We start from the raw sequence: 12,815 nt of genomic DNA, 5'->3' as shown, positions 1-12,815 counted from the left end.
AAGGGTGATCTCCACTTCCTTGTACAGCTTTGCCTCTTCCACAGTCAAGTTAACCAGGTTAACCTGAGGATGACTGTGGATGTTCACTTTCCACTGCAGGTGCTGAAGGTTACTTAACCAAATTTCACATTTAAAGAAGTATACTTATATAGTCACAGAGAAACATTTATCTCTCTCTCTGTGAAATAACAGCCCATGTCTCTGGGCAGGAAGATACAAATTTCTCTGGCATCAACAGAAGGAGGCCAAACCCTGAATAGCAGTGGTGCTGGTGATGCAGGCACTAAAGGTAAAATGAGCCCAATTGATACTTAACATAAGGCACAATTTCAGGTCAGCTAAAGCAGTTTACAGTGGCTAAGTAGTTAATGAGATGAGAGGTGGTTCATAGGTTGAACTTTTCCATGGTGTCTCATACCAGTCTTGAACACTGACTTACTCTGAGGCCCTATTTTTTAGCATCTTTTTTTCCCACTCTCCAAACTATCCAGAATTTTGAGTGGCTCCATTCTTAAGTACCCAGCACAGATACTGGAACCCAGCCTTTTGACATGCATTTACAGCTTCTGTGGTCTGCAGCTACAACTGGGGGTCAGCATCTTTCCAAATCAGGTACATGATATGCAAAGGATGAGGCCCTGATGTAGAGATCAGTCTAGGAAGTCTGGCTGTATGTTCTAAACTCTGTCACATTCTCTATGTAAAATGAAGTGATAATATTGGGTGACTTATGTTAGATTGGATATTTTGAGGACTGATGAACTTGAAAGGATAGCCAGTTTGGTTTTGCACAGTGACTTAAGCCACAGGCTGAAGAATCAGAGCACCCAGCTTTAGCTACTCCTGGCCCATCTTAGGTTCCCTCTGTCCATTTGTTTCAGCTTCCTCTGCATAAAAACTGGGATGCTACTTGTGTTTTCCGCAGAATACCCATGCAGACAAGTTTTATTGTCATGTGTAAAGCATAATGAGACTTTGAAGAAGGTGTCTCCAGGGACAGAAAACAGAATAGGACTATAGAAGAAGAAAAGTGAACTGATGCTACTCCTGCTCCTGGGACCAATCCACTGCCCCTGCCCTCAACTCAGATAATATATGCTCCTGAGAACTAATGTCTGGAGAAGGAAAACATCCTCCTATGGTTAAAAATCTCACAGGGACCACTTAAGCTGCAAGTGTAGGCAAGGATGAGCCATGCTAAGCATGGTTATGATCACCACAAAATTCCAGCCTTTGAATTGTCATACCAAGTACTCAGCTCAGTCTCATCAGCAGCCTTTATCAGTAAAATGGGGACCTCATCCCAGATCTGCATTGAGACTGGGGTAGAAAGTGTGGCGTGTGTCCAGCCACCCAGGCCAGTTTTCACCTGGCCAGCCCAGGTGTGGAGAGCAGTGGTCCAGGACAGCAGATGTCCCAGGTCCTGGTGAGATTCTGCCCAAGATGGTGAGATGAAGGCCAGACCTCATTTTCTCAGCTTGCTCTTCCATGAGCTTAAAAAAGAAAGGAGTGTGAGTTGGTACTGCTGAGCTGTGCAGTGGCTGTAAGCTGCTAAATCAGTTTACAGACATTTCAGAGGAATCCCAACCTACACCACAACTATGGCTTTTCTAACTGGAGCCTCTGGGATGAGTTTAAATAGTGTAATAAGGTGGACACTGTTGGTAACATGCCTTCTTTCTCTCCTCTGTTGCCCCAACAAGCACATTCTGGTTTTAGATTAGTTTTTTTTAAAAAAAAACAAGCCAAATCCTAACCACCCCTCTGATCTGTAAAAAACCAAAAAATTCTTCTACTCCGGCCCACTTAATTGAAGCAAACATTATCCATACCATTATTGAATGAGTACATGAGTGCTTTTTGGTTTACAGAAAAGAACATTACTTCTTTGCCATATTGTTTCCAGTTGCTTACAATTACAATTTGCAATTTACAACTGCAAATCTGATTAGTATTTGAAAAATTACTTCAAATTTTGTTTGATCACCTTAATAATTTTTAAATAAAAATGAACAAGTTATTAAGTCAAAAAATGTGAAAATCTGATTGGGCCCCTAAAACTGTTTGCCACTTGGTTATTTCTAATAAAGAGCAAGTTTTCTGCTTTGCTTCGAATGTTCCCATGAGCTCTGCATGTGGTCAGCTAGGTACACTTGCTGTAATGGGGGTCCTAAATTAGGGTCTGTGTCTGTACAGTGAGTTCCTGCATCCTCACTGGACTTCTAATTAATTCACTTAATTTGTAGGGTTCCTTTTCTTTTGCCCCCATCTCGAAACAGATTAGCAGTCCCTCGGTTTGTCAGGCAGGAGAGCATCTACATGTGCTCCTAGAGCTTGGTTTTCCAGCCAAAGCTAAGGTGTTTCAAAACTTGTCAAGCTGGGTACATTAATTGCTCTTGCTTCTCTCAGGGACATAGTATGGCAGCCTACCATCAAGACTGCAAAGCTGCTGTTTTCCAAGAAGATCCTTGTTGCCTTCTTCAGGATGCTGCGTTAAGCAAGGGACAGAAACATAAGCAAGAAGCATGTGATGTTGGTGAGCAGTGCATGAAGTTTTAACAATGAAATTAGTCAGGGAAAGAAAAATAAAACATCCAGGAGATTTCAAAAGCAGCTGGGTAGAAGCCAGTTTTGTACATCCAAAGGAGAGCTGGAAGCAAGTCTTTACACCCAGATTCCCAAATCTTCATTTCAAGGGCTCTGAAAGGAGCATGGTGGAAGAGAAGCAGGTTGTTCAGACTCTGTTCTTGAAAGTAGAAACCAAAGTCTTTCGAGTCTGCTCTCGGGATTCACACATGCCTGTCAGCAGCACGGGGTCTGTCTTGTGCTCCACCTGGTAAAAGGGACAATTCTTCAGGTGCTCTGACATGCATGTGACATCGTTGTGCTGCCATTTGTTAACTGTGGAGAACAGGCTGCTGAACCGCCAGATCTAATATGGGAAAGGGGAGAGAAAATGCAAATGTTGGTGAAAATACGAGAAGACTTTAAAAAATATATATATATGTGTAAATCTATATGAAATCTATATATATTAGTCATACTAGTCAGATGAGTGAACATTTGCTTGTTCACTGGCACAAGTGAAAATGGGGTCTGCATTGTTAGGTACCTCATACTTGCTGGCTTTGCTGCTTTAATCATTATCTGCCATTTTTAAAGGGAAAGGATCTTTTTACATTTTTTGGTGCCAATCTAGTGCAGGGCATAAGGAAATCCAGGACACCTGAACACTGCACCTATGCAGAAAACTCTGTCACATGTGTGATCCAAGATGTTTATAAAGCAAAGTGACTACAGCATGCTTATATGATCCATATCTCAAAGAAACCTGAGTTCATAAAGACCTTCCAAAGCATCTCACAGCAACTTCAAAGTAATTCACATTTCAACACTGTTGTTATTGACCCCACCCCAGAGCAGTTCTTTGGAAATCTAAAGTTAAAGTTATTCCTAGAGGACATACAAGCTTATAAAAATGAAAAATGTGCTGTTAAAACTTTCAGATTCTGTTTGCAGTGATATCATGTACTGTTTAGTGATATACTAGCATGTAGTGAGTGATATGACTGTGATTAAGTCATTAGTATATTTGCTGTATACCACAAAATCAAATTAATTTTTAAAGTCATAGTAGATTACTTCTCCCTAAAAATGTTTCTTCCTGTGAAAGAGAGTATCTGTGTATATTATACCTAAGATTAGCTGACCTAGTCATAAGTAATCATAGCTATTATACACAGCAGTCAAAAAATTCAGAATAATTACAAAATACAATGTTTTCAAGCAATCTGTGCATAGGAAATAAGATTTCTGTATTTTCTGTACAGAGACATAAATGAAAAGGCTTAGAGAGTCCTTAAATTGTATGCTGCTGGTTTGAAACTGTGCTACAATAACTGAAATTAATTGCTATAGGATTGCTCAGCTGTAATTTCTTCCTTTTACTGAAGTAAATTATTTTAGTGGCTAATTCAACTTGCAGCCACCAAACTTCGCTACCCAGCTTTTTCATTTACCACACTTCATGCTTCATATTAATAAAGAGTACTTTCTCTTTATTAAGAGTCATCAACTGCTAAGGTTTCATTTGATAAAAATTGATAGGTGGAGATCTTCAAGGATCTGTCTGAAGGCCAGGTCCTTCAAAATTTCTGGGAATCTTCCCTGGATCTCTAAGCTATTTGTTCCTAGATGTCTGTCTTTGCTTTTTCATGCTGGAGTCCCTAATGTTATTCTTTCAAACAGTTCTGTATTAGACCAGCTGCAAGGCTATCAGCTAGAACCAACCCCCCCTTACTACTGGTCAACCAGGATTTAGGCTGAGCTTTGTTTACATATTTCTTTCAGACTACCTAAACAGCCAATAAGGGGGGTAATTTACCAGCACAAGCAGTGGGAGACCAACTTTTCAGAAAGCTTCCTATCCCCATGCTGCTCCCTCAGGTGCTCATAACCCAATGGGTCACAAGAAAGACCTCGGGGGCTGATGCGAATGTCTGAGCTCCTTTCGTCTCCTTGTGCCTTAGCTTTTTGGTGCTCTAAAGCATGTTTAAGTTTTAACATACCCTCATAAAGAACAAAGAGTATAAAATCCAAGTTCTTCAGGAATCCATGTGTAAACCTTTTAATATCAGGAATTCTCAGTTTCCAGTGCCTAAAAACTGTGTACATGGAAATCGGCTACCCAAGACAAGCTTGGGTGGGGACTTTCAGATAGTCAGAAGATGTCCTTTTACATCTTCCAACCTTTGCTAGATGTCCTGCATTTTACAGCCCTTACCCCTCGCATTGGCATGCTTATTTTGCAGCATTGCATTGCTATGCTTGTGAGAGAACCCATATCTATCTTTCCCCTGGTGTCACAGTCACTTGCCTTTTTGCGAGCCTTCCAAGAAGTACCGCCATGGGAATATCTTTTTTTCTCCCAGACCAAGAGGACCATTCCCCTCTCTTGAAGAAGAGTGGCACAGATGTCTCTCATCAGCGCTGACACTTGTGATAGCTGAGATAAACTGAAGCTGTCCAGGAACCCTGCAATGTACTTGAGCACTTCCACTGGAAGGCTGCTCAGCGAGTCCTTATTTCTCCCTCGATGAGACACTGTGGAATTGCCCTTCCCAGATTCAGCAAGAAGGGTGTCCACCTCTGGCTTAATAGCAAATGTCTGGAGAGGCTTGCTGTATATAACCTTGGCCTTAAGCCCCTCAGGGCGGAAGTGATTTTGAACAAAAGTACATCCCAAGTAGGCTAGTGGGCAGCGATGCTGGAACCATCCATCCAGACATGACTGGATATCAGCATGCACATTCTTGAAATGGGATGGGAATTCATCCCTCCTGAAGAAATGGCTGCAAGTGAATGTGAAAGCTGAACTGCTTTTGTTGTGTCTTCTGGTTACACATTCAGTGAAGAGCTCCACATGAAGTTCAGGTGGGCTTTTTTCATCCAGAATATCTGCTAGAACAGCATTGGAGGAGAACGGCTCCATTGGAAAGCTGTATGTCTGTGTTGCAAAATCCACAAAGAGTCCATCGATACCCCTTGATTCAGAGATCTCATGGCCTTTCAGCTCTTTTTCCAGTGCACACAGCAGTGTGGATTCAACTATATTTGCATTAGGTAGCTCTTCTAGGTTTATTCCCAGTTCTGAGGTATCCACTGATTTGTCTGAAGTTGGCATCTTGTGGCCCAGTGCATCGCCCAGTCGTGCTCTTTTGCCACAGTAACTAACTGGCACTTTGAAGGTGTAGACAGTCTTCACCTCCTGAGCTTCCAAGTTCCCATAGACAAAATCTTTTTCTCTGGGAGTGCAAGCAGCTAGCTGGCCAAAGCGGATGAGCATTCCCCCATGATGTAGCAGGTACATGTTGTAATCACCTACACCAACTTCCTTCTTCAGCCTCTCCAGTACTCCTTCTTGCCAGGGAGCCAGTCCTGTCATTTCTGTATTTGGTGTTACTGATGCTACTTGTCCAGACTTTTGGTCCTTTGGTTGCTCTGCACCATCAGGAACTTCCTTTGCTGTCTCTGAGGAGCTGGAAGCTGGTGTTGTTTTAGCACCCTCTGTCTTTTTTCCTGTGCTAGCTGCTGAGCCTGTTACCTGGCAAGCCAGGAGGTCTTTTTTGAAGATGTTCTCCCAGGTTTTGTAGCTCCCCAGATCCATTCCTTCTTTGTCCTTTGCCAATTCTTCGCGCTCACTTTGGCTGAGCTCAGGCAGCTGGTTGTTGCCCTCTTGGGAGCCACAGGCTACTCCTCCCACAGCCCCTTCCACCCCACCCATGGCTTCGTCCATTAGCTCTTCCACTTCATCCTTCTTCCTCCACTCTGGAAACAATTCAGCTACTTTCAAAGTCCTGAAAAGTATCTTCTGGTCTCTGAGTGCCAAGGCTGTGTCCAGACACTCTTCGTTCAAGGTCTCCTTCATGATGTTCTTGTGCAGGGTTGTGTCTGAATCCACGTTCGGCCAGCGGTTCCACTCCATTGAACAGCAGACAACGCTGGCTGGACAGACCTGGAGGTGTTTCGCCAGCTTGAAGCGGGCCATGGAGAAAGGGCAGCCATAAGCTGAGTTGAGGCAGGAGACCTGCTCTAAGGGACATAGCAACTGGTGCTCCTCCTCCTTGCACATGTGGAAGGTGGCCCCGCAGTGGAAGCGGCAGCTGATCACCATGCAGGAGACGGATGGCTCAATGGGTGCGTGGCAGTGCCTGTTGAAACATCTCTCACAGTGCCTGTGCTGCCCAGGGCGGGCTTTCTGTGCCCGGTGCTGTGTGTGGCAAAGACAAGAAGACAAGAGTTATTGCCTCAGGGAGCAAGGGTGGCCGCAGGCTCTAGGTGACCATGCTCAGTGTCTACACGCTGGGTGCTCACACGCACTCGCAGCACCAGTCAGGGTATGGGCAAACACCAGCATGGGCCAGCTCCATACAGTCACATATCAGCACTGATCCCCACAGTACAGCATGGCCTGATAGCAGAAAGGGTATGGATAAGGTCTGTACTGATTAGCCCAGCAGCAAGAGGCAGGGCTTGGGAGTGAGCTGTTTTCTGTCCCAATATTTACACTGGTTCTGTCTATACCAAGCTGCTGAAATCAAGACTGCCAGAGGCCCAGTGAAAGACCTTTCCACTTTCTCAATGGTATTTGAGTAGAAAGATGTTTCTTTCCCGCTCTAGGAAAATAAGGTAGTCATTTGGCCTACCTGTTTTGTCAAACTCCTCTAAAGGTACAAGTGTTGCACAAATGACCCTCCCTTTGCTCAACAGCAGCAAGGCTGAGGTGAGGATTATCTCTGTGATCCCAGTTTCCAGTGTGGAAAGCAGCTTGGGTAAAGGCTAATTTGTCTGGCCTTCTTTACTCTGCTTTTTTAATTTACCTAGATGATGCCTGCATCTCAAGAAAGAGAGACTGCCAGGAACCTTCCTTTAGGCAGGATATTTGCTGCATCTACTTTCAGGTGTCAAAACCTGGAATAAGGTGATGCCTCCGTGTATTTGGCAAAGAAGCTTCAGAGAAGAGTGGAGGCTTGTTGCAAGTTTATACTCACCAAGATAAATCCTTTTTTTTTTTGCAAGCTGCCTTTCACCTTTCTTCCCCTAGCTGTCACTAGTGAATGCCAAGAGGAGGAGAAGAGGACAGATATGGTTTATCTCATGCCCTGCTCAGCACCATGGTGTGCAGTTAGAGCAGAAGGAGAGTTACAAAGGTCCAACTTCAACAGAGCTTTTCCCTTCCAGTGATGGTGCAGGGCAGAAGTCAGTTTGAGCATGCCTGTGGATTAGGGGGACATCTGTCCTGCTTTAGGCTGTTTAGCTACATCTACTTTTGTGTGGCTCAGCGAAGAAGGAGATACAGATGGATTTATTTCATGTTGGCAGCATCCTTGCTGCTCTCATTCTTGTAGCATTTTGCTGCAAGTATAATCTCTAAAAATAGTCCCAACTGTGACTTGCATAAGGTCAGAGGAAGGCTGGGTACATTACACTGCAACAAAAATCATGAGTATGTGAACAATACTTTCCAATGCAAAAGTAACTATTGGAGAGAAATAATTGAGAAATAAAAATACATCTGAGGAATGGGCCTCATGGTTCTCCAAAAACACAGAATGAACTGATTGCGAAGTTTCTGGAGAGAAGCCTGCTTTCCACTGATGTATGCTGAAATGAGCCTCATCCAAATCACATAAAGTGAAAGAAAATACACGCTTTGTTTGTCAAAAGTGACAGATCCAGAATAAGTCTTCCTGATTATGCAGGTATTTTTTTAGTTGTATTTGCTCTATGTCTAACTTGTAAATGCTGTTCTTTTCAGACAAATAATTTCTATACCTCTCTTCTCAATGTCAAATCTGTGAAGCTGGAGAATAGGAAGAAGGGATAGAGAATTTTTCTTATATTTATCAGGGTTAGGATTCTTTTATTCTGACATGCGGGTAATCAGGAACTCCATGTTTTAACTGATGGTCTAGTTAGCTCTGTGGTTTAATTGATGGTATTACTGCCAGTGCACAAATTAAAACTTTCAAAACCCTGAGCAGAAAGTTTACAAATCCTTGCTGCAGTAAGTTTGATACATAACATTCAGAGGCAGGTGACACAGAGATGGGCCAGGTGATGAAACATTTCTTTAAAACTGTACACTTCTTGTTTGCCCACAAACTGCAAAATTTCCTAAGATCTGGGTTTAAAAAAAAAAAAATCAAATCAGAAATCTTACTTGAATCATGTTCAATCTACCGTGGAATTAAGGGATGTAAATTACAGTTCACCGGCTGTCCACTTTGGTAAATCTTTATTTTTAGACCATCATGACAGCAAATCAAGTAAGATTTAAAAATATACAGCTTCTATTTTAACTGCAGATAGGTCTGTGTCTGGAGCAGATCTATTCAGCTGCAATAACTTACAATTTATAAAGCAATTACAAATTATTTTCAGTAATTAAATACTTAATTCAGTTGCAGTCAGTGAGCCACAACAATACAACTGTCTTCTTAATTGGTATTTGCTATGTGGGATTGATCATATGACATACTATCATTATACATAATATCTTTGCACGGAATCAAGGGATGCCTCCTATTTTAAAGAACCATCCAAAAGGTTTACATGAAACCCAAGAGCATCTCTAAAATGAGACTGCAGATGAGCATAAACCAATCTTTCTAAGATTTACAACATGATGCTCTTAAAAAAAAAATCTCAAGAAACTCCGCATGCAAATGCTGGTGCCAAGAATGTACAAGTTATATATATTGTTACCACAGAAAAATATCTTCAAGGAATGTGAATACTTTTGGTGAAGTTTTTAGGACAGATGGAAGATCGTCTCTCTTTTAATTCTTGTTACCCAGCATACAGTGTTTATCTAATTTTTATCATAATACTTAAATCCTGAGGTGAATATGAAGTTATTAATTTCCCTACAGGTTTTTCAATATATTTACTATCTGAGTATCAGAGTGGTTCACAGGCAGTAATGAATTTACCTTTGCAGTACTAGGGTGCACTTGAGGCTAAAAGATACTACTACTTCTGCCTGGTAGATGTATAATTAAAAGTATAGAAAGATGCAAACAAATAGAATACTTTGTATAAATAAAAGATTTATATTATGAACAGAAATGTTCAGGTTCTGATGTTTCACTTGCAGCTGGATGCCTCCTGCCCAAAAAGCCCAGCAGAACCAGCTATAGAATTACATTTTCTAGGAGAGCATCTAAGTCTCCTTAAACCAGAGGTTTTCTTTTCTGTTTGTGCAGCATTCTTCTTCCATCACTATGTATTTAACAACCTTAGCAGGAATTCAGGTGTCCTTTTGCTGCATAGATGTATTTACCTCTTGGAGCTAAGGAAGGAAGCACCATACCATTGGAAAACATACCATAGTCTTGGGAATCTAAGCTTTTTAAAGCCCCATGCTTTGATACAAAATAAAAAGCAAATCCAAAAATGCCACTGCTTGGAATAATGATGACCCCAAAGTGAGTCAAGCCTTTACACTTGAACACCCACAGCAGGGACAGCTATGGCTTGAGTGACTGCCTTGGCATTAGACATAGCAGGTCACTGTCCTTTGTGACACACCAGCTCTGCAGTTGCCATTCAGACTGATCTTGCATATATGTATAGCTAGCCGAGCTTTAAATGAGTCAGGCAGTGAATGTGGTACAGGTCAGGGTAGGTGCAAAGAGAGAACTAAAGGTATAGATGAAATCTTCATCAATAACACTACCAATGAGCATAGAAGAGGAAGATAGAGTTTCTTTGAGGCTCAGGCCTTGAATAAGTTCACGTGGATTTTATAGGGGCACTTTTGGTTACGGAGCAATTCTCACTATAAGGCGTGTGGCATGAAAAGGTTTTCTGTGTAACAACTAACCTGTTAGATAAGCCCAAAGATGGAAGGATGAAGCTGTAGGATTTAGGGAACTACTCCCTGTATTTTCTAGCTGGATGTCAGCTGAGGCTGTGGTGTTTCATGGAAATAACTCCCAGTCTAGAGTTACTCAAAGGGCTGGAATTCTTTTATACTGAAAAAAAAAATGTTTTAAAATGACAGGGGATGAGTCCACCGTATAGGTGCAGCAGCCTGGCAAGAACTTCAGTCCACTTTCTTGCTTTCAGAGCAGGCCTGCTGCTCAGCTTCTCACAGCAGCATTTTAACTTCTCCTCAGCACCCTGAACTTGGCATGCAGAACTGCAGAGATCAAGAGAAGATGTCACACTATCAGGCCCCCCCCTCGCCTTGGCAAACCTGTGCTGCACACAGGCAGAAAAGTGGCACCAAAACTTGATTGTGCAGCCTCTGTCCAGTGCAAAGCACTAGTGCTGTTATGGGAGGAGTAGAGGAGAGTTCAGAGTAGTGAGGAGGTACAGGTAACACAAGGGCACTGCAGGCAGAAATCACACACTGCACTCCCCTGCTATGAGACCTGGGACCAGCAGTATTTCTTCATCCTCCCTGCCTAGCACAATATGGCCATAGCTCATCTGAGGCAAACCCACCCCAAAAAATCCAGATATTGAGTGCTGGGCTGGCAGTATGGTGCAGAGCAGCCCAGCAGCGGGGTCTTGTGCTGACCATGTTGGGGAGTGATGTGAGAAACAGACAGAACACAGAGAAGGGGGGAGGTGGTGGCATGGAGCTGCCTCCTGATGCTTGTGGGGGGTCCCTGTGCTGTCCCTGGTAGAGATACAGTCAGGCAAGCTCTCTCTTTGTATCAATAAATGGGACAGGGGTTCAGGTTTGGTTCAAGTTCAGCAAATGCTTTAAATAACAGGTTCTAGTTTAGTTGTAGTTTGAGGGGAAAAAAAATTTTAAAATAGTGGTGCAAACTGTGATTTATTTTCTGTGATCTCAGGTTCTATTTTGTGCCCTGTTAATAATCTCAGTAACACACATTTCTGAAGTCTTATTGAGATAATCAAGGTAATTTCAGAGCTATTAGTTAAGGTCTAAGTCATAAAAAACAAAAGATAAAAGATTCCTGAATAGAAATTGCTAAGCAGCCAGAAGTGTAAATGGTAGACTAGTACCTGTAACCCTTGTAATTCTTACTCCATCATTCGGTCAGTCTCGATTACCAACAAAAAGTTTGCTGTCTATGTCTATAAAACTCAGCATATTTTAAATCTTGGCATTTTTGACACAAGATTGCCTCTTCTTTGACCCTTAGTGCATCTTCTTGTCTTACTTCTCTTAGGAGTTTCTTGAAAATTACAGAAATTGAATTTTTGATCTATCATCTGTCCTGCTGCTGAAGCTCTCCATCTCAGAATGAGCATCTTTGTCTTTTAAAACTCCAGATACAGTGCTGCAAAGTATGGTTAATTCACTGAGTATATTACAGAAGGGGTTTTTTAGAGTAGCATGTCACAGAAGCATTCACGGTTACCAGATACCTTTGTCTTAGGGTGTTATTTAAGACATCTTGTGTCTGATTATTCTATTTCATCTTAATTACTAAGACTATTTTCAAGACATCTTGATTTTCACAGCTCATTACAGTAACCATGGCATTGCATACAGTTTGACCAATAAAGACTACAACTCTATTTACAAATCCTTACCTTAATCATAGAGTCCCTGTTTGTGTACCAAACACTTGCTCCCCTGGTTGTGCTCAGCTGGGTTGAAGTGGGGTGAGTAAAGGAGAACTGCAAGCAAAAAAAGGGAATGGGAGGGCATGGAGCAAGCCCAAACAGACACATCAAGTAGTTTTGGGATGTTAAAAATAAAACCCGTGCATGTGACCACATAGCTCAGTTTACAGAGCCGTCTCTCACTGTGTTTGTTAACACTGTCATTCCTGGAGTGATACTTCACAGGAAATATGTGCCCCCTGCATGACAGGAAAATATCAAAACCCCAGAGCTCTGTGTCAGCTCCCTGCTGCTGGCTCTGATTCCCCTTGGTACCCACACCATTTTTTTCTGTTGTTATTGTCACCATCCTCCCAGCTCCCAGAGTCACCATTTCCAGCAGCTGGCTCAGGCAGCAATGGCAGGTTTCTGATCTGCCTGGGCAGGGGTGGGTAGAAAGAGAGCAGGAACATCCCAGAGCAGAGCAGTCTGGTAGCCCTGCCTGGCACCCTCCCAGGAAGCCCTAGGAGACTCCCCAGCTTCGGCACCCCAATTACATGGTGTAAGGGTTCCACCAGCCACTGGGAGGAAGTCTGAAGGTATCGTCCCGACTCAGCCAAACCTAAGGGTAGCAGCAAAGGGGGGAAGTTATGTTTTACCTTCCACATGGGCCCATTAAAGCATTTTGCAGTGAGCTTCATGGTGAGCATTTTACGCTCATGATG

The 12,815-nt window shown here is 42.6% G+C and overlaps 1 protein-coding gene across 1 annotated transcript; it reads right to left on the bottom strand.

Annotated features, from left to right (window-relative positions):
* Nucleotides 1-2,528: 2,528 nt before the first annotated feature.
* FBXO40 (F-box protein 40) lies at nt 2,529-12,174 on the bottom strand. Its single transcript, XM_030450608.1, has 3 exons — nt 12,079-12,174; nt 4,877-6,769; nt 2,529-2,932 (listed from the first exon to the last, which is right to left on the bottom strand). Exons 1-3 carry the CDS (start codon nt 12,085-12,087, stop codon nt 2,735-2,737), a joined length of 2,100 nt encoding a protein of 699 aa, XP_030306468.1. The 5' UTR covers nt 12,088-12,174; the 3' UTR covers nt 2,529-2,734.
* Between the last annotated feature and the right edge of the window lie 641 nt (nt 12,175-12,815).

The sequence above is a fragment of the Calypte anna genome, chromosome 1 (assembly GCF_003957555.1).
Source record: "Calypte anna isolate BGI_N300 chromosome 1, bCalAnn1_v1.p, whole genome shotgun sequence".
Taxonomy (NCBI): Eukaryota; Metazoa; Chordata; class Aves; order Apodiformes; family Trochilidae; genus Calypte; species Calypte anna.
This window is presented reverse-complemented; position numbering and strand designations above follow the sequence as displayed.

Coding starts and splice junctions, on each gene's coding strand:
- FBXO40 (XM_030450608.1), bottom strand. Junction 2,933..4,876: donor CTTGGAAGGCTCGCAAAAAG/GCAAGTGACTGT, acceptor TTCCCATATTAG/ATCTGGCGGTTCAGCAGCCT.